The 22664-nt window shown below is 31.7% G+C and overlaps 2 protein-coding genes across 2 annotated transcripts in view; one reads left to right on the forward strand and one right to left on the reverse strand.

The window, feature by feature from the left end:
- Positions 1 to 5821: 5821 nt before the first annotated feature.
- On the reverse strand, positions 5822 to 10967 carry LOC143067322 (uncharacterized). Its single transcript, XM_076240482.1, has 5 exons — positions 10247 to 10967; positions 10004 to 10085; positions 7932 to 8031; positions 7032 to 7110; positions 5822 to 6043 (listed from the first exon to the last, which is right to left on the reverse strand). Exons 1-5 carry the CDS (start codon positions 10303 to 10305, stop codon positions 5881 to 5883), a joined length of 483 nt encoding a protein of 160 aa, XP_076096597.1. The 5' UTR covers positions 10306 to 10967; the 3' UTR covers positions 5822 to 5880.
- A 2098-nt stretch (positions 10968 to 13065) lies between these two features.
- The window catches only part of LOC143067321 (uncharacterized), a 60534-nt gene continuing 50935 nt past the window's right edge, over positions 13066 to 22664 (forward strand). The window contains exons 1-5 of the mRNA XM_076240480.1: positions 13066 to 13224; positions 15843 to 15995; positions 19607 to 19645; positions 21041 to 21154; positions 22381 to 22445. Coding sequence (XP_076096595.1) covers positions 15861 to 15995; positions 19607 to 19645; positions 21041 to 21154; positions 22381 to 22445 — 353 coding nt within the window. The 5' untranslated portion in view covers positions 13066 to 13224; positions 15843 to 15860. The remainder of the gene's footprint in view (positions 13225 to 15842; positions 15996 to 19606; positions 19646 to 21040; positions 21155 to 22380; positions 22446 to 22664) is intronic.

The raw sequence follows: 22664 nt of genomic DNA on the forward strand, positions 1-22664 counted from the left end.
ACTTAGCGTCGATGGTTAGTCTTGTGTGGACGTGGCGCACGTCTGGCGTGTTAAATTTTCAAACTGGTACATTTGTTGGCTATTATTCATTTGTTTCTCTGTCCTATATTTGGTCACATTTATTTGTATCGTAGTCCTGTCATGTAATATTTTCATTTTAATGTTATAATTAACATTGACATTAAAGCGGGAGGTTTGGCATGCAACAAAACCAGGTTCAACCCACCATTTTTATTTTAAAATGCCCTGTACCAAGTCAGGGAAATTGCCATTGTTATATTATAGTTCGTTTCTGTGTGTTTTACATTTTAATGTTGTGTTTCTGTTGTGGCGTAGTTCTCTTATATGTGATGCGTTTCCCTCAGTTTTAGTTTGTAACCCGGATTTGTTTTTTCTCTATCGATTTATGAATTTCGAACAGCGGTATACTACTGTTGCCTTTATTTGCCTTTTGATGTCGATGCTTACCAACGTTTTGTGTTTTTGCCCAATATCTTTAAAATCACAACAGATATAAAATTATGTAAATTAAACTTAATTAGACAAAAATGTTCAGCAAGAAAAGATCTAGAATTAAAGTAACGTGTAGAAATTGTTCAACGAATCTGTGTGGGACTTATTGTCCCTTTTTTTTTTTTTTTTATTTAATTTGTATTTTGTCTGACAAAAATTATAATGGATAAATAGAAACTTAGAAAGCAATAATGATCAGCAAGACAAGATATACTAACTAGTCAAATGTTACCAATATATTTAGTAGACTGTCACTCTGCATAGGAGTCATTTTCCCTTAAATTAGGATTTTGTATACCCTCCTTTGTGTTCTGAGCAAAAACTACAAACACATAGAGAGAAACTAAACAGACTAAAGATCAGCAATACTGTGAAGATCAACAAAACAGCTATTTTTGTCATGAATTCTATTCTCGTCTACAATATTGGAGAAAGTTGGTTTTGTTCATATGCATACAGACCAAGGTGAGCGACACAGACAATTGAATTAGAGCCTCTAGTTATGTTAAACTAAAAATTTAATATAACCGATATATGTCCATTCCGAATGCAAGGTTAACCGGGAAAAATATTTGTGTTTTAACTGTCAAAAGTGGATCATCATTATTATTGATGCCTACGGAATAGAGTGGTATCCTAATTGTTCGTTTCCCTATACTGATTAAATCAAAATTGACATCTGAGATGTTCTGAATCGATATGGCGGAATAAAATATAATCTTAAATTTGATTTATCAAAATTTATCAAACTGGTCATAACCTAATAAAACACACACGAAGTAAATGAAAACAAATGTTCAATAATTAAAAAGTTACTGTAGTGCGCGGCCTTATACCGACTGAAAATGAAGATATACTTCTGTGGGAGCGTTCAAGGTGGTAGACAAGACTTTTTAACCTTTCTACATAAGATACAATACATTAAAAGATATAGCTGTTCAAGCTCTCTTTTGGTATGGAGCATTCTTTACAAGTTGTTTAACATATGTAGAATGTATAAATTTCAATATTTTCGACGTGTACGTTCAATCAAAATAAATGGCATGAATTGTTGTGTTGCACACTTCTTTGTCAATGTCTAATAACAGATATCGTTGGCCTGCTAGAACGAAAACAAACCAAATAATTATAAATAAGAAAGTACTGTATCTAAATACTTATAGATGCAGTTCATAAAAAATGTCACGAATTGTAACTCAATGATGTTGAAAATATCAACACTAGTTGGCATGAAACGTGTTATGTTCTTCTCATATATTTTATAATCTGATAATAATATGATACTCAAACCATCAACGGAAGGGTCTGTGCTTGAATTTTGTATGATGAAGAGTTGATTTTTCAATCAGTTTATTTGAGGTCTGGAGCTGGCATATCAGTTACTGCTGGTAGTCCTCTGTTAATTTATGTTTAATTGCCATTCTGCTAAGTTTGTTTTGCTACCTATTCTAACATCGAACTCCGACTTATTTTAAACTAGATTTAACCGTGCGTATTGTTGTATGTTTGTTTTTTCTACATTCGCTAGATGTATAGGGGAAGGGTTTACATCTCGCAAATCGTTTTTGACACCGCCGCATGTTTCCACTTGTCCCAAATCAGGAGCCTCTGACCTTTGTTTGTCTTGTATGATTTTTAATTAAATTCACTTATATGTTTTGGGGTTTATTATGAATTCCATTTTTACTGAATAAGTGCACATTTTTGTTTAGTGGGGCAAGCTAAAGCCTGTCTCCGGGTTTCAGATTTTCTCGCTGTGTTGGAGACCCATAGGTGGTCTTCTGCTGTTTTCTTCCCTTTGGTCGGGTTGTTTCTTTGATACATTCCCCCATTTGCATTCTCAATTTTAGATGTGTAAATTTAGGCTAAGCAGATTAAATAACGGTTTGTATGATTTTACAGATGAAATAAAAATGGGACGTAAAGAGGTACATCAGTCATGTTTGACAAAACTAAAGAGTTGTGATGGTAAGCTAAACTTATATGTGCGGAACGTCTCTTCTGTAGAGTACTTCTTCAAGATTTACTATATTATCTGTAATCAAATATTTTAAAAGGCCACACTAATAAGTCTTTTGTCAAATAATTAAAAACATTTTATTCAAAAATATTTTGATTTCTATTACAGTAAAGAAATCCAATGTGTTGTGTAATATCAATCTTGCATTCATTCAAATGATACTAAATTCGATCAGTTTGTTGAAATTTCAAGTTTGGGGTATGAAATGCTCAAAGATGCTAAATAAAGGCAACAGTAGTACCCCGCTGTTCAATAGTCATAAATCGATTAATCGAAAACAAATTTGGGTCACAAACTTCAACCAAGGGGAAAATATCAATCATAAGAGGACAACAATGGAAAACAGAAACACTGAACTGCAACAAAAACAATCACTAACATACACAGAAATGGACCGTTTGATAACAACTGTCATCGTCCGGACTATTTTTAAGACACTTTAACTGCTGTTATAGAAATCGTACAATCTTACACTCTTATATTGTAGACTGTTCCGCTGTATGTGTTCATATGAAGCAAGGTCATGAAGAATTGTAATGCACATAGTAAATTGTGCAAAATGAATTTAATATAGTCACATGCAACTTAAGAAAAGTTTAAGTCTCGTTTGAAACAAATGAATGAACGAAAAATACAAATCTTTGAAAACATTAGATCCAGTGATTTACCTAACAAGTTTAATCTTAAGTTTTTGTAATACTTTTATTAGGCCATAAAGACTTTGAAGAATCATTTCAAAACCTGTGTGCTTTATAATAAATATCACCATACAAAATTCGAGTAAAATACCACGTTTTTCTTTATTTCCTGCAATTCAGACATACTTCTATAACACAGGCACTTGTCTCGGAAAAATTAATATATTAAGGTAAACAGAAAAAAATTCTGAGACGAGTGCCTGTGTTCAATAATATTCAACCCTAAAATAGCGCTAAAACTAAGGGAAATTTTTGATCATATTTTTGTATTTGCACCAGGTTACATACCAAAGAAAATATTAGTAAGGTTTTTTGAATCTGAGAATTGACTGTTAACTGTTAAATGTGCATTATATTAGAAGGCAAGGGAACATTACACAAAAGTAAAGAAAAGTCATTAATTAAATGGAAAAGTCTTTGTGTTTGCAATCACAGGCACTTGTCTCAGAATAAATTTTTTTCTGTATACCTTAATTAAGTGTATGTAAGAGAATGATAATCCCTTTCTTCATGGTTGAGTACAAGCGATAGAAAATTTCCTAGACCTAATAAATTAGTTTTAAAAAGCCGGAATGAAGTATTGGCTGAGGAATAAGATTTGTTGTAACTGAAATTAATTTATTGATTGAAACTGTAATTAAAGAAGGATGATATTATTCCTCCCTAAAACATTATACAATTTACGTTCATACTCACAGTCAAGAAACATATACTTTGTACTGCTGTGTCACCTTAAATCTTGTCTATAACACATTATTTTTAATATTTCCCAAATTAAAAGAAAGTCCTAACATCACAAACGCTAGCCCATAAATGAATTACTGCCAAATGAAGTCGTGCATCAATTACAAACATTTAAAATGAAGTCGTGCATCATTTATAAACATTTAATTTACAACAATGAAACAATTTTTTTTTATAGGTTAAACAATACTTGGTCATGTTTTATGAAGATTTAAGCCCAAGGCGAAGCCGAGGGCTTAAATCTTCATAAAACATGACCAAGTATTGTCTGACCAATTTAGAACATATTCACACTTTCGAGTGACCTTACAAAATTATTCTTTCCCATTGTAATATTTAAACCTAAATAAGAGTTCACTTTTTATAATGAACTAAATATAAAACATAGGTAATAAATGATCATTTCAATGAATGAAATGAAACAGCACGGACATAGTTTGTGAAGGATAAATTGTTTTATTTCTGCTTCAGGTAAATTTTAATACTCATATATCTTTACATTTTTTTTTATATTAAAAGGCAACACAATATTATATAAATCCCCTTTTTGGAATTTGATTTTTTTTTACAGATATAAAACTCTCTGTATGAATATTTGAATTCAGACCATTCAACAATAAATGCTTACTTTTTATTGATAAATTTAAATGTATTGCGTTTCTCCGAAAACAATCCTTTGCTTTATGTATAAGCAGTCTGGCATTTTGGTTTTTTTTTTAAGGAAAGAAAAATAATTCCCTCAAAAATAAGGTATATAAATTAAATAAATATCATTTTATTTATCCTTACCAATTTTGTTTTGTATATTCTATTATGTGTATCATGAGAAAATGCATGAAATTTTGCAATATTCAAAATGTTTTTATTTTAATCTTGCTCTTTTATCTTTAATAAGTAGGCTATTTTCCCAAGGAAAATGCCTTAGGGGATTGTACACTTCGTTAGTGCTCACTTTCATAATTAACTAACAATGAAAAGTCATTCATGTATAGCATTTCATAGTGCATGGAAAACCATGTACTATGAAAATTAGAGGGCAAAAAACTGACTTTTCATTGGACAAGAAGGGGTGAGTATGTTCTAAGAATACAACCAATCAAGAGATCATTTGCGCCTTGAGCACTTTACAATATTCTAAGTTTGTAAGGGATCATCATTCTCTTACACATACAAGGAATACAAATTCCGTAGTGAGCTTGAATTCAAAAGTTTACCCGTGCTATTGCAAAACACCAAATCTAGATAGGCTATGCCAGGAGTAATGATATTGATGAGAAGTTATGTAACATTTTATGTTTGTCACCAGATGTGATCAAATTAATTTTTCTTCAGTGATGTTCGAGGTCATTATATTTAAAAATCGAAAGCCTAATACAAAACTTGACGAGATGATATAACCGAACGGACCAACAGTATAGCCAAACCCACACAATACTTGATCTTTGTTTAAATGTACATCTTTAATTTGTTGTTAAGTTTGTATTTGTAGAATTCATATTTTGTTTCTATTTTAGAGCTTTCCGGTTATGATAGCAGGTTTGCATGGTGATCATAACATTACAGTAAAATGCTATGATGGACAAGACTTTACAGACATTTTAAAAGCTTTCTTTGAAAATTTATGAAATATATGCTATTATCAAAGACTGGATGGTTTTGTCAATATTGCGACCATTTGTGTATATATTTGGCGGTTGTGTTACAATATTGCACATAACAGCGGCTGTCTCATTGAGTATACACGCATTCATACCTGATAGGGGCAGCTATACTCGGAGAAAATTAGACCATTCACCAAATACTAAGAAAAAATGGAGTAACGACATTATAGTTTTATTTTTATTATATAATTATTATAACATCAATCGTTGGTTGTTACTCTCGGCAATATTTCACAGTGAATCTTTATTCTTTCACGTAGGTCTGTGGTGTATATTGATGGAATCTGTATTCTTTCACGTAGGTCTGTGGTGTATATTGATGTATTCTTTCACGTAGGTCTGTGGTGTATATTGGTATTCTTTCACGTAGGTCTGTGGTGTATATTGATGGCAACTGTATTGTAACTCTGTAAACAAATAAAAAATAATGTAAAAAGTTCATCTAAAATGTTTACTTTGGGAATATAAGCTAGATATGCCTGTCTATTTTTCAAGGCTGTATATTGTCCTCTTGAATGTCTTAATTATTTTTTTCGTTAGGTTGCTGTCTCATAAAAGTCAATGATGTGATACCGATTTCATTGCAGTAACAATGTATACGTGTTTCTGGACAAGTCCCCGTCAAGTAAGCGGAGACTTGGATAATTCGTACCGTAAAATTAAATTTATTAATTATTATTAATTAAGGCATCTTGACAATATATCATAAACGGGAAGGGTTTACGTCTGCTATTCCAGTCGTTATAGTAAAAGTGTCAATTGTAGCGTCGTCCATTTATTAGTGAAATTCGGGGAAAATATATAATTGGAACATTTCCTTCAGATGCTAGTTCGTGAAACTCAATAAGATTTTACAATGTTTGCATTACATGTTTTAAAATTTAAAAAGTTACTGGTAAAATTTCATGGAAATTTTGAAGGTTTGTTTCTAACAAAAACTTTAACCCAAGACTGTATCTAAATATTGACTACAAACGAAACGACTTAGTTAATAAGCAGTAAGATACAAAAAAGGGAAAAAATATAAATATTGCTCTGGATAATTTTATTTTTATTATAGAAAAGCTTTTGTCCAAGTTTCTTCGAATTTCATGAGAGTTTGGAAACGTTATTGATGTGAAATAGAAACTTCAACCACAGACAATCTCTTAATATCGACGACGAAGATGGAACGTAGAATAGTTATGTCTCGCATCTCACAGGCTCGAAAAGGGAGATGAGACAGATATTCTCCCAAGACCAAAGGACAAGGATGTGATCAACTATTGATCACTGTACGCCGTCTTTACCCATGATCCATAGATGTTGATCTAACCCCATACCGAAATCTGTGATTAAATATATAAATGGCTTTATACATATAGGATACATGGGAAAATACCAGTAGATACTTACATCACCTCTTTTCTTTTCCTACTCAGTCCCTTAGTCTCCGCCGATTCCTTTATCGCACGCGCATATCTAAAAGTTTCTCCTACAAATAAGATATTGATCGTCGATATAATCCTCAGGAATTATCACGTGGTCACAGAAACACAAAATATTTTAGATCTAACGATGCAGTCAATATTTTAGTTTATAATAGAAAATCAGTGTCATTTTGAAATTCATATTTTTTCAAAATTTAATTTATGTGGACAAAAAAAAATGTGCTTGCCTTTTGATTTATTTTGGGCCAATTTTCGTGCGGTTTTTATTTCATAATTATAATACTAGCATAAATATTTAGGAACTGTCCGTAATTCATTTGTCATATTTTTTTAGATAAATAGTTTGATCTTAAATTTATTTGAAAATATATAATTTATTCAAAAATGATAAACTCATCAGATTGACTCATTAGTATAAAGTACAAAAAACAAATAACAAAAAGTACCAATCCGAGTATACTCTAAATGGAAATCTCGGCTTAAGTAAAGGAATTATTCAAGACCCAACCTCTTCATACTTCAATATAAATTACAGTGAACATCCAAAGGTTTAATAAAAAAAAAAATTACCAATATCGACATGGATTCTCTGTAATTATATTAAAATTTATGAAAAAGTTGGGTCTTGCATAATCCCTATGCTTTAGCCAAGATCTAAGATTTACTGATACAGGAAAGATAAAGCAACATTGTCGCTAAAACATGAGATAAAATATGAGTTATGAGAATTTACTGGAATATTTGTTAATAAATTATTCAACTCTATCTGCAAGGAAAAGAGGCAGCTGACTTTGTTTAAAAAAAAACAGTTTAAAGGTATGTTATCAAAAACATTAACAGGTGAACATATAAAAATTCAATATACCAAATATTTGTAAGTACATGTATCCTTTCTTCAACCATGGTAGAATCTTCAACACCACACAGAAGACTATAGCGGACAAAAGAAAGTACAGAGACAATGTCTGAAAGAAAGAATTATTTGACCTTTATGTAAAGTCAAAAACATTCAGACTATAATAGAAAATCGTTTAACCCAACACTATACTATAAGGAAGCTTCATATACTGTTAAACAACTTGGTTATGTTGTCTTATGACGTGATTTCCTTCTTGTTTTTCTCCATAATCTTATTTGACTTCAATAACGTGAAAAAGTTGTAAACTGCTATAATAGTATCTACATAAATATATAATATTATCATATACTTAGACTTAATAACATATGATTTTTTACTGTATGATAATAGCATTAAATTAACGTAAATTCAATATTTTTAGAATTGGTGCTTAGCGGGCTGATATAAAAAGTTTATCACATTCTTCGTTTGTTATCACATGCCTTTCCGTAACGTTATCGCATGGGATTCCGGTGATATTCGGTAAATTCCGGAAAAGTACACCTCACCTCAAGGCAATGCTACGTTTTCAATGAAAAACATTACAAAGTAGTGTACAAAACAATTATTTTGATACTGGAAAGTATATTGCGTAAAATAAAAATAAAAAAAAAACAAACAAACAAACAAATTATCAAATAAATGCATTTTTAAAAGTTTCAAACAATATTTAGAAAGAGTTACTTTAAAAAAGTTGATTTTCCAAACAGTGTTTATTATGTATATTTTTGTCGATTCGTCCATATCAAAATAGTTTTCTTCTCTGTTGAGTCATATGATGGAAAGATTTCATATCGAATGTACTAAATTTGGGGACCGACGTCCGTGAAGTTTTCACTCATTGAAGTTCTATTTGGGAACCACGTAAAAGGATCATTATATGAATCTGTTATTTTTCTCCACTGTTGAAGCATATGATAAAAAGATCATAACATGTCATTTTTCATATCGCATATATTATCAGCCCTCGGTCAATATCAGCCCTCGAGCCATGCGGCTCTCGGGCTGATATTGAACCTAGGGCTGATAATACATGCGATATGAAAAATGCCATGTAATAATCTGTTATTTTTCTCCACTGTTGAAGCATATGATAAAAAGATCATATCATGTCATTTTTCATATCGCATGTATTATCAGCCCTTGGTCAATATCAGCCTTCGAGTCATGCGGCTCTTGGGCTGATATTGAACCTAGGGCTGATAATGCATGCGATATGAAAAATGCCATGTAATAATCTGATATTATCATATACTTAGACTTAATAACATATGATTTTTACTGTATGATAATAGCATTAAATTAATGTAAATTCAATTTTTTTTAGAATTGGTGCTTAGCGGGCTGATATGAAAAGTTTATCACATACTTCGATTGTTATCACATGCCTTTCCGTAACGTTATCGCATGGCATTCTGGTGATATTCGGTAAATTCCGGAAAATACACCTCACCTCAATGCTACATTTTCAATGAAAAACATTACAAAGTAGTGTACAAAACAATTATTTGGATACTGGAAAGTATATTGTGTAAAATAAAAATAAAAAAAAAAAATAAAAAAAAAAAAAAATTATTAAATAAATGCATTTTTAAAAGTTTCAAACAATATTTAGAAAGAGTTACTTTAAAAAAATTGATTTCCAAACAGTGTTTATTATGTATATTTTTGTCGATTCGTCCATATTAAGATATTTTTCTTCTCTGTTGAGTCATATGATGGAAAGATTTCATATCGAATGTACTAAAGTTGGGGACCGACGTCCGTGAAGTTTTCACTCATTGAAGTTCTATTTGGGAACCACGCAAAAGGATCATTATATGAATCTGTTATTTTTCTCCACTGTTGAAGCATATGATAAAAAGATCATATCATGTCATTTTTCATATTGCATGTATTATCAGCCCTTTGTCAATGTCAGCCGCTCTTGGGCTGATATTGAACCTAGAGCTGATAATACATGCGATATGAAAAATGCCATGTAATAATCTGATATTATTGAGCTTTCCTGTTATTATTGTAACTGTTCATAAACATACCTGCAACAAATCTGCAATGGTAGGACAAATATTACGTGGCTTTCCAAATATCCAGTGCAACGGCGTCCATTGTGGTTCTTCACTTTAACGCAAAACAAAGAATTAAAACGAAAATGTAGAAATTTAGTTCCACGTCTGGAATCTTTATACTTTCCATAAATGATTAAATCGTTATCTAACTATATTATGACAATTAAACATTATTTATGATCTTATATTATTTTGATGAAATGTATTACTTACCAACTAAAATATGTCCACAATACCTTGAATGACAGTATACCCATGGTGGTAAACGCCATAGCTTAACGAAAATGAAACGTTGTTTCCATGCATGCATGATACAACGAACGTCACAATGCTCCAAGGTCTGCCAATTGTCCTTTGCACATGACTGATGCTGAGACCTCGTATAATATCTAATCCATCTCACTCTATTTTTTTTCTGTCAAATGTATCTCAAAATGTTTTTATGTTCACGCTTGTCACGCAACCAGTTCATTTTTAAACTCATTATATTGGAGGAACCACACCTTTCCCTAGGACTTCACACTTAGGTGAACATGGATATCGAAAACGATTCATAAATGAATGGATAAAACTTTTTTTTGACTAGTTTAGAGAAACCGGACGTGTCACTTAACACGATCCGATACACATAAATAAACCAAAATTTAGAAGCATACAACATGTACAAGACAAACAAAAAGCCAGAGGTTCATCACTTCGGACAGGCAAAAATGCGGGTTACCATGTTTTGTGAGATATCAGCCTTCCCCCTATACCGCGTGCCACTGTGGAAAAGGTATTCGAAAAAACAAGCAAAATGATAATGATCAACATATGTAAACAATATGACAACTAACAGTTACTAACATACCGGTTCCAGATCTCAATTGAACAGCTTGAAAGATTGTTTTCATCATATGAAAATCAAGCACTTTCCCTCCCGTTGGGGATTTAGTATTAGACTATCATAAAATATACGCGAAGAACATAACCTGTATCATGCCAACAACTGGTTTTAGAAGAAACGTATTAATTCGTATGACGAAGAATACAAACTTAAAAGAAAGATAGATGAAAGTTTGTCCCAATTCCGAAAAAAATGGTTCTACTTTATATTATATACTAGTTCCGTCTGTTTGTAAAAAGGTATAAAGCCCACTGAAAGTGAGCTCTGTGTGTATACTAGTTAACTTTGTTTTTAATAGAGTTAATGGATCGTTTTAAGTTACGTGTCTGAAAGTACCAAATTAACATGGCAGCCGTATATGTAAACATATGGATATGCTGGGATAAGAAGATCACCACAGTAAGTTTAAACGATTGATTCAAGATTTGGAAACTGAGAATCCGTTTAGATTAATTATGGAAACAAAATTAACTACCCCAAAGTGATTTACATTCTAACTGTTGTACAAGCTGTAAAAATGATGGCATGAATAATTGCTTCGAATATTTATATACAGAAGATATAAACATGTCTTGCCAATACTAATTTCTTATAGTTTGACGTTACTCAAGGTCGTGTGTTTTTCGACTGTTTATGAGGTCTGTATACGAAATGACAATTCCGTTAGATGTACACATGATGAGGCCCCTCATGGGGGGGTCCTAGTAATCACATAATCACCATTTTTTTGCCAATATAATCACATAATCATTAAATATTTGCTTATCTTTAGTAATCAAATAATCATAAACTAAAAATACAGTCCTAGGTAATCAAATAATCATGAAATATTTGGCTTAATAATCAAATAATCATTAAAAAAACGGCCAAGTAATCACATAATCAAAAACCCCATGAGGGCCCTCATGATGTGCGCGTGCGTCTTTTTTTCTGTTGTGCTTGTATCAATCGAGTTAAATCAATTGTGATTGATTTGTACAGTTTTTCTTATGTGTTGTGCTCTAACATCACTGCCCAAAAACTAGGGAGGGTTAAGCGCTCAGAAACATATAATGTCGCTGAATTAGTATACATTCATTATCACTGAACTAGTATATATTTGTTTAGGGGCCAGCTGAAGGACGCCTCCGGGTGCGGGAATTTCTCGCTACATTGAAGACCTGTTGGTGACCTTCTGCTGTTGTGTTTTTTTATTTTGGTCGGGTTGTTGTCTCTTTGACACATTCCCCATTTCCATTCTCAATTTTATTATTGTTTAGTGGCCCGATGAAGCCCGCCTTCGGGTGCGCCGGCCGGGATTTTCTTGCTGCGGTTAAGATCCATTGGTTACCTTCCTTTGGCACGGTCGGGTTGTTGTCTCATTGACACATTCTTGTTTCAATTTTCTGTCCTTTTACCCCACCGCATGTTTTTCGTGCCTGCCCCACGTTGAAAACCTGTAATTTCGTAGTTGTTATTGGTTCTGGCCTGACATTTTTGATTTTCATAAATTGCATTTTTAATTTTCTTATATAAATTGTTTCTATGTTTTCGTGTCGAAGTCTTTTATAGTTGAGTATATGGTATGGGTTTTTTCATGGTTGAAAGCTGTACGCTGACCTATCATTGCTTATATCCACGCCATTTACTCTGTTGGCAGGTAGTGGATTTTATTTTTTGCAGTCATACCTCATTTCCTCTATTTCCATACACTGATATTTTTCTGGGAAATAATTTCCTGGAAAAAATAGTGTAAGAACCACTGCCTCGCCGAAAATATTGCTATAGAAGATGAATCATTCAAAGTACCATTTAAAAAAAAAAATTCTGTGAAAAGGGTATAACAGCCGATAGAAATCATTACAAAACTATACAATACAAAGAGTTACAAAATAAATTAAAGAAAAGTCAAAATTTAATGAACGCTGACTTCCATAAAACCAACAATTTGCGTATAAAATTGTGTATGATGTTATCTCATTGTTTGCTTTGGAATATAATGGACTTGCAGGGAAACTCAAAGTATTACTGGTAAAATGTATCTGATTAATATGTTTATTTGGTCTTCACGTGGCTAGTCTGTATTATTTTCTCGGGGCTATTCCGGACGCTCCGTATACTTTTTAGTGACACCTAAAAATATTTTTTGTGAATCCGAAACTATGGATATACAGCAAAGTTAGCAAATGACGTTTCCGGTTTGAGTCAGTTTTCGAGTTGGAATAAAGAATGTAATTTGAAACGCTGATTACATTAAGTTTCCAATACGGGCATTATCATAGCTCCATTTAGGATATTTCTCTTCTATACCTGCAAAGTTTGAAAGGTAAATATATTGCATAATAAATTTCCTCATGTTGAGATATGGTCTTTTCTCATTTCTATTGGTTCTCATTAATTAGCGATTAAAAGACTAAGTAAGCGGCAATAAGAAAGAAATCACCGTCCAGGAAAATTGACCTCTTTTACTGTATGGGTCCGACCACACAAAGAGATATATAAACCAACCCTCACCTAGAATACATTGTACATACCGTCATACGTAACCATGAGTCATGACATGCAAACAAACAAGGCCGCAGTGTTCTCCCCAAGCCCTGAGAGCTCCACAGACCTGTGTCTAGGGATCATGCTATTATCCACTATCCACTGGAACCAACTACCAGATAAAGTTGTGCATGCAGGTTCTGTAGAGGCATTTAAGACCGCTCTACAAGAACAGGTATCAGGTCCGTTAGCACCCAATACACTTTCGCACCCTACACGTTCGCACCTCGCACATTCTCACCTAAGGTCCATTCGCACTCTACATGTTCGCGCCCAATTTTATTTCAAATTCCAGTTGTATAAATTGGAAATCGTTTTTTTAAACAACAGCGCTCTTCTCCACCGTGTATAAAAGCCTTAACAGGATTCTACACGTACCACTACAGATACAGATACAGGTGACTGGAGGGATAAGTAGTTTTCCCCGCTGTCACTTTGCTTTGCCAGACAGTCAAAAACGAAATCTTGTCGCTGTGTTGTTCACCATACTTGCTCTCAGTCGCTTTCAATTTTACTAAGTCAATGAAAGTAATGTTTCCCATATATTTTGGTCTGTTATGGCGCCCTGTCATGTTTTCTTGATGTCCTGCTCTTATAAGGGAAAAAAATGGTGTCTTGCCTTTTTCAATGGACAATGATGGAAGTGAGTGAAATATAGTGACTGGATTTTTTGGGTTATAATTTTTGTAAATTTTCTTAGTTCCCAATTGATTTATCTTTAAAAGCTAAGGATCAGAGGTCAGATTCATCCGAAACAGACTAGATTTGACCAAAATCCAAATCCTTGTGATAACAACTATGGACACATGCATGGAATATCTGACAGAAGAATATTAATATATTGATCACAAAAGGAAAAATTACGCATTCCACACTCATTGCACTCACATTAACAGACTTTTAGATAGATAGACTTAATTAATTAATGAATATATATGCATTGTTCAATTTATTGATTAAAGTTGCTTCACTCTGAAACTATAACATTTACTTTGTAAGACTTGTATAACATACAAGGTAGTGAAAATTAATAGTTCTTTCTTTATTGGGTTCTTGGAAATGCTGAATCTTACATTTGTAATCATGGATTTAGATTTTTTTGTTATTGTGGGTTCCTTTATCAAATTAAGGTCCAAACATTGTTTAATACATGCAAAATCTTCGATAAGAAGGAAATAAAGTTAATATATATACATGTACATGTATACTGATTCTAACGATGTACTTAGATTTTGGATATAGTACCATAATACTGTAGGTAAATGTCCAATTTAAAAATTTCCAGTTCTTTGACCACATTCATTTTGTTTCACAAATCATGCTGTGTCAAATATTCAATCACAATTAAAACCAGAACTGTTTTAAGATTAAATGTAGTGTCCATACTTGCTCAACTGTACAGGGTTCAACCTCTGAGGGAAATCTAGATTGCTGTAGTGTGTTTTTTGGTTATTTATAAACATGAATAAGAGTATGTACTGTACATGTAAATGTATCAAATAGATAGAAAGTATCCTAAAGAATACTGCTTTCATCTAATTATAAGGCTTTATCTGAATTAGTGCCAATGTCCTTAGTACATTATAATCCTCCTTCATCTAGATTTAAAGGGTCACTAGCTACAAGATACATTTATATAAAAAATCTAAAGTTTGATTTTTTTTTGTTCAGTCAATAATGAAAGTGAAATAGTGAAATAACAATTCTCTTTTTTCAGCCAAAAAGGTTCAATTTTGTCAAATTACGCTGAGAAACATTGATAATTAGTTATTCACTTGCAAGTGAATGAGTCCACCTCTTTAAATCCGTATTCATGTGAACTTTCAATTTAACCCCTCGCTAGAGATTGACAACGCATGCATTGTACATGTACAAAATGTACGTGTACTGGTTATTTAAAGAAAAAGAATGTCAACAATGAAAATGAAATCATTCAATTACTAATTCGATGCACACAAAATCATTCTTATACGGTTAAAAGCAATGAGAAACCTCTATTTTTAATCTATAAAATAAGATCAAACAGACCTATAAAAATCAAATTGCACGTGTTGGTTTAATCTATTCATATCTTTATTTATGTTTACATCGCTTATAAATATGGTCATTTATGTTTACATCGCTTATATGGTCATTTGAGGTCAAATCGAAAGCTAATTAGATGGCGTCTGGACTAAAATATGCACGAAACGAACCTATCTATCCCATGCTCTGTAAACTGTTTATTTTACACTTTTGATAGTTTGGATAAATGTTTTACATTGTTATAAATCAAATATGAGAATTTGACAGCTAGTGGCCCTTTAAATCTCGGCATTTATAAAATAAAATCTTCAACATGCACACATGTAATCACTGAGTATCTGTGTAGACATTTTGTTTCCTTTTTTCCTTTAGAATTTAAGATCACCAGAAATGAATACTGCAATAAAAGAACCCGGAGAAATGTCTTATCCCAAGCTGAATACTGAGAGTGATACAACATTAGAGAAACCAGATCTAGAACAACTCAGACACGATAGATTGGAAAGGAACATAGAAGTTATGAAGGTATGAAATTTCATCACAACTTTTTTATGCCCTCCTATTATTTTGCAAAATGACAAAATTATTTCATGTCTACCTGTGCGAATTTCAAACGCACAATTTTACACCAGTACTCAAAACCCTCCTTCCTTGATGGGTGCATTTTACATAGACAAATAAAATCGTATAATATAATCAAAATGAGGATGTTAATTTGATGTATGCCCTTTTGTGCTTCTTCGTTACATTTGTTGGTATTATAGTTATTAAGATGATAACACAATCAGTCAGGGGTACTACTTGTACAAGTGTATTTTATTTACTTGAAGAAGTGAAAAAAAATATACACATATAAGTAAATAAATAATGTTTGAATAATCTCCCCTTAATTTTCTGAAAAATTTACTTGTATAAGTAAATTTTTCTTACAATCCCACACAAATCCTCAAGTTTTGAGATGTAAAATCATGCCTTTAATGATTTTTCCCAGGTTTGCTCAAATTTTTTCATTAAAGTTCAATGTTTCATCTCATTAATCCATCAAAGAAACTGATTGAGCAAAGCTCTTGTATATTTGCGCAAGGCATTCAAAAATTGCTCCTTTGGGGCTTGTAAATGAGCAGTGTTAAGAAGATAACAGACAAATGGGACTTTCATTGTCCATGAAATTACACTTAAATGATTAGTAAAGACATCTGCAAAGGGTACACAATTTAAAATTCTATTAGAGCTAAGAAATCTTAAGAATTCAAGAAAAGAAGAAAGGATGATTTTTTTACTTATACAAGTAAAAAATTCTGAATGACTAAGGGACATAACTAAGCCATTTTTTTTTACCTATACAAGTAAATAAAATTCACTTGTATAAGTATCCTATTAATTTACTTATATGTGTATATTTTTTTTACTTCTTCAAGTAAATAAAATACACTTGTACAAGTAGTACCCCTGACTGACAATGTTGACTGCTGTACCCCTATTTTTGACATTTTTAACTATTGTGTCTGTTTGTTTTGTTCAGGCATCGGTGACAATTTAATGGAATTTGATGGGACTGTCATACAAGTGGGAGGTTTAGCTAGCTATAAAACCAGGTTCAATCCACCATTTTCTACATTTAAAAATGCCTGTACCAAGTCAGGAATATGACAGTTCTTGTCCATTCGTTTTTGATGTGTTTTGTTATTTGATTTTGCCATGTGATTATGGACTTTCCGAATTGATTTTCCTCTGAGTTCAGTATTTTTGTGATTTTACTTTTTGGACTTTTTCATTTTGGAAGCCACTGTAACCTGGAAAAATTGCAAATTGACCTAGGACTTTTGGAGACAACTCCTGATAATTTTTTGAGATACGATTGCTTTCAAGCCATCTGTAGACTTATACCAGTGGCTCAGGACAATGCCCTCACGTCAACCGTTTTATTCTTAACATCAAGGAACATCTCAGATTCTTATGATTGTCTTGCTTTAAAAGGTAAAAACAAACAAAGGGACTGAACTTAAACAACTTTCCTATATTGTTCTTTTCATAATCTTCATGTTTGATATTTCCCTTTACTTATATATGCATGTTTTTAACAACACGGAAAATCAGAATTAAGCAGTATTTATATTTAGTGCTTTTATAAATTTAGAAACACGTTAGAGGGAAGTCCCCAGTTTTGATAAAAATGCGAGAGTTCTCTGAATTCCGATGAATCTATTTCTGTCATATAAGAACTGAAGTGGAGTTCATATATATATGTCACCGTTATGAAACTGATATTTGATATTGTACTTCCATAAAGAAATAGAGAACCATCTAGGTCGTTTAATTAAAATTGAATATACGTTCTTGCTCAAGGGTTTGTTTAGGTAATTATGCGCATGTGTATAGTTTTCTGGACTTCAAGCTTAAGGGGTATTAGCTATATATAGATAGAATGGTTGCTTTGGATTCCCCACTCAATTGAATAATTTAAAACTCATGGGATCCTTTCTTTGTATGTCTGCTATTGAGGGTTGTTGTTGTTGCATAATTTTAAATCATGCATCATTTAAATTAAAATAAATGTATTCCACATCGTTAAGGTATGAACTACAACACCCCTTCAGGCAAAATGGAGTCTTCCATATTATCATTTCGAGTTGTCTCCCTTCCAGAAGTAACTTCCGTCAATTCTGAATGTAAATACACTTCGAAAAAAAATTAACTTGTTCTGTCGATAAACATCTTATTATATTAAAAACGATCACAATTTAAACCGAGGAATATGTACAGAAAGGAGTCATGACAACTGACCCAAAGGAAATTAAACATTTAAAGAGTTAGGAATGGGGTTCCTCCTAGAATTAACGTAGGAAAATAGGTGATAATTAAGATTCGAAGTGAAATACCTTCTCTCACTCTGAGTCTCAATGACTACTGTGGAAAGTAAACTTGGAATTTATAGTACAAAAGTAAAACACAATAGGCCTAAGTTCATTGTTCATTATCATACACTTGTATCCGGGATTGGCTATTTTGTAACTATTCATATTACGTAACTTTACATGTGCAGTTGAATTAGTTTTGAAAATAATATTATCTAGCTACATGTGACTATAAAAACAATGGCAATCGTATCCCTCAGAGCATTCTGCTCTTTGATTTTTTATATTTTTCTATTTTTTCAAATTGCATTGATATTTTTTTGGAAGTTTCTATCATTCTTTCCACATATATAGTGATTCCCTTTTTTGTCATTCAGTCAGTCAGTTAAACAATTTTTTTTCTAAACCCCTCCCCATACATATTGAGCTGATGTTTAGTATGTGAGTCTACTATGATAAATTACAGATCAAATTTATTTTTGGTTCCACTCTGCAGATTATTATTATTACAGACTGAAAAATACTTGAAAATAACAGTTATATGGACTTTTTCCTAAACGCCTTTACATATGCAGCTGACTTTTATTATGTGAGTACGATGACAAGTTACAGATAGAGTTTACATTTGGTTCCATTTCACTGATTTTGTCCTCTCTCTCCTCATAAAACAATAACATTTTGATAAAGTTGATTATGAATTATCTCCCTTACACTGTGATGGTTTCTAAATAACAAAGATTTAATGGGTTCATTTAAAAATATTTGTATATATTTGTAAATGATAAATAATGGCTGATTTCATAATGTGATTTCATGAAACAGGAAAGTGTTCCTACTTGTGTCAAAATATCAGCAAAATGTCAGGAGTTGTATTATGAGATAGTCTTTCTTGTTGTATTTCTATGTTATTTCGCTTTAAGCTTTAGCATAGACATAGTATACATACTGGTAATTGATTGTGATAAGTTTCTGTCATGTCATTCGCCTCTGAATATTATGATCAAATTTATGGAAAAAAGAATAATTTCATCTTAAAAGTCATTCTAAATACAACTCAATTTGCAGTTTTAACTGTGATGTCCTTTACTATGGATATGTCAAACAAGAGCATGATATTTGAATAAAAATGCAGTAACAAAAGCTTATGATTTAGTACTAATTTCGATTTTCAAAGATATTAATTTGTTAACATAATTAGAGCAACTAAATGTTTTCTGTATCAATATAAAGAACCATCTTCTGTACTGACACATATCCTTAAAATGATGTTTTGTTTTACAGGCATTTAACCCTGCAATTACTAAAGCACTTTTTCCTGGAGTAAGTATAATACTTATAAGATTGTAATAAGGAATTGGGAATATCAGATGGAGAAAATATTACTCTTCTTTATTATCATGCAAGATAAGAGAGCAGTGTTTTCCCATGAGGGTGCCACTATGAATCAACTTTAGACATGTTAGACCCTTATCCTTTCAAAATTTGAAATGCCATATTACTCTGTATAAGCCACCGTACTTCAAATATACGATCCCCATACTTTCAGTCAATTCACCCATCCTTCAATTAATTTCTCAGGAAAACACTGAAAAAGGGCTAAAAAAAATGTTGTTACTAGCTTCATCAATTAATTTATTTCTTTCTTAGCTGAAATATTAAAAGGGAACATTTCTCATGTTTTTGAAACTTGTATGTACTGTTTTTCTCATGGGCAAAAACTGTAATCATGGTAAACCTTAACACGCCTGTTGTTGGTATGGTTTAACTTCTGAACCAATGTTGACTAAGATTAGCAGGAATAACATATAAAGTCTTTTGATAAATCACATGACAGTCAAATTGAATAAAAAACATGACTTTTTGTGTCACGGGTAATCATTGGTTCTGATGGATCCTATTTCCAAATTTCTAATAAAAATTAAATCATTTGAAATTTAAAGCTGGGATATTCTGTACAAATTTTCCAAATTCCTGCTGCATTGACAGACAAGCATGTTGAATTCATTCAAAAGGTTCTGTTGAACTATTCATGTAATAAGTTATAACATTTTTATATATTTTTCTGAAGCTATGTTACATACATGTATGATCTTCTCTAATATTGTCAGTATATGTAATAATACATGGAAATTTTTATTAAGACCAGTTAAAAACCATGCATATGGCATCCAGAGTCTATTCTGCAGAAAAAGTTAAATGAAAAAATGTTTTCATTAATGCACATAAATATCTCTGTTTGTCAAATTTTCTGTTCATAATATCTAAAGTAGTAAAAGCTGGTTTAGTAATTACAATATTTAGAAGCAGATCTACATGTTCAGTTGTAACCAAAGCTTTCATATAAATCAAACAGATCATCTCTTTATATACAGTTTATACCTTTAATTTTAAGCAATTTCTTTTAAAATTATATTACTGGATGGTACTGGATAGGGAATACATGTATAGGTTTAGTAATATGTACATGGTTTTCCTGTTTCCTGATAAAGCATTTATAAAATTGATGTCTTTTGCCTTCATGAATTTTACCAGCCTGAAAAACAAAACTGATACTACTCTTGCCAAATAAAGTTCAATTATTACTGAAACAAATAAGGGAAAGTTCAATAACTTTATTATGATGGTCCAGTGAAATTGTATTCATTCAAGTAAATACTGCAGATTCAGTAAACCATCAAAGAAATTAGTGAAATAATTGTTTCTTAAATCTTTCAGGAGAAGAAAGAAGAAAACTATTTAGAGCACTATGCAACATGCATACAAAGACATTTCAGGGGCTATCAAGGTAGAAAAAAATATGTTGATCTACTGTACCAACAATTTTCTCAGGTAATTAACTTGAAAGTATTAAAAAATAGAAATTGTCTTCAAAATTTCATATTATAACAGCACATTACTTTACTTTTTGGCCATAGGAAATTTTCTTTTCAGTGAAAGCAAAACAGTTATCTGCCTTGAAGTAATATGAATAAAATTAAAGTGGTATTTATAAACAAGAGAGTAAAGTAGCAACACTATTTTACAACAGATTGATGTGTGGGTTCACCATTAAGCCATCAAATGTCATGATTATAAATCCTATTCTCCCATTTAATATCTCGGGAGATGTTTTAATAAGATTATACTTGCATATATGAAAACTTTCTGTCTGTCAGTTGAACTAGTTTGTTGTACTTGTAAGTACTTTTAGGTCAATACTTTCTCCACTGTTATTTCTTAAGATGTTGTCTTAGTTGCAATATTATGAGTACACAAATGTATGAAGTAAATGTCAGTTTTGTTAAGTTTCTTTTTGCTGTTTCACTATTATCCTAGCTTAGTGAGAGGCTACTTGAGTACAATAAATACATCTTATTCAGTCACATACCTTAATGTGCCTATCTCATGCAAAAATCGAATTCTCAATAATTTTGATATACTAGTAGTACAACACTGTATTCCTTATTCCCAAAGGAATGTATTCCCTTCAAAATTTATAATATAGTTGTCAGTGAATGCTTTGTTTATTTTGCAATATTAAGCAAACTGTTTGATAAAATTTTGGTGTAAAAGGTTGAACATTTAAAATCTTGCATGGTCTAATTGACTGTAATTTTTTTTTAAGGGATATAAAATGAAAATAATATTTAACTTACCTTTGAAGACTTTGCTTTAGATTACCTTATATACTTTATACATGTACCTCTGATTTCATAGATAACGTCAAAGATTACCTTACATACTTTATACATGTACCTCTGATTTCCTAGATAACGACAAAGATTACCTTACACACTTTATACATGTACCTCTGATTTCATAGATAACGACAAAGATTACCTTACACACTTTATACATGTACCTCTGATTTCCTAGATAACGACAAAAATTACCTTACATACTTTATGCATGTACCTCTGATTTCATAGATAACGACAAAGATTACCTTATATACTTTATATATGTACCTCTGATTTCATAGATAACTTTATACATGTACCTCTGATTTCATAGATAACTTTATACATGTACCTCTGATTTCATAGATAACTTTATACATGTACCTCTGATTTCAGCAAGAACAAGAAAGATTTGAAAAGATCATGCAGCAAACAGAAGAAGGAGAATTGTTAGTTGAAAAGTAAGTTGTGAAATTTTAAGTTATTCCATCGGTTATTTAAACAGTAATTAAAAACAGAATCAATTCACAAGAAAGTTGTGTAATTGTACATATTTAGGAGGTCTTAACCATGCTTATTATGGAGAAATGGAATTCCTGACAAATCTGTCCAAAGAACAATTTTGGGGAAGATGACTTTCCAGTACCTGTAATACTACCAGTCCAAGTTTCTGCATTCAG

The sequence above is a fragment of the Mytilus galloprovincialis genome, chromosome 3 (assembly GCF_965363235.1).
Source record: "Mytilus galloprovincialis chromosome 3, xbMytGall1.hap1.1, whole genome shotgun sequence".
Lineage (NCBI taxonomy): Eukaryota > Metazoa > Mollusca > Bivalvia > Mytilida > Mytilidae > Mytilus > Mytilus galloprovincialis.

Bases quoted from the DNA above. Each gene is read 5' to 3' on its own strand.
- LOC143067322 (XM_076240482.1), bottom strand. From the start codon at position 10,305: ATGGCGTTTACCACCATGGGTATACTGTCATTCAAGGTATTGTGGACA. The intron at 10,086-10,246 runs GTAAGTAATACA...TTTGCGTTAAAG, and splicing joins TTGTGGACATATTTTAGTTG to TGAAGAACCACAATGGACGC. The intron at 6,044-7,031 runs GTAAGTATCTAC...ATTTGTTTACAG, and splicing joins AGGAAAAGAAAAGAGGTGAT to AGTTACAATACAGTTGCCAT.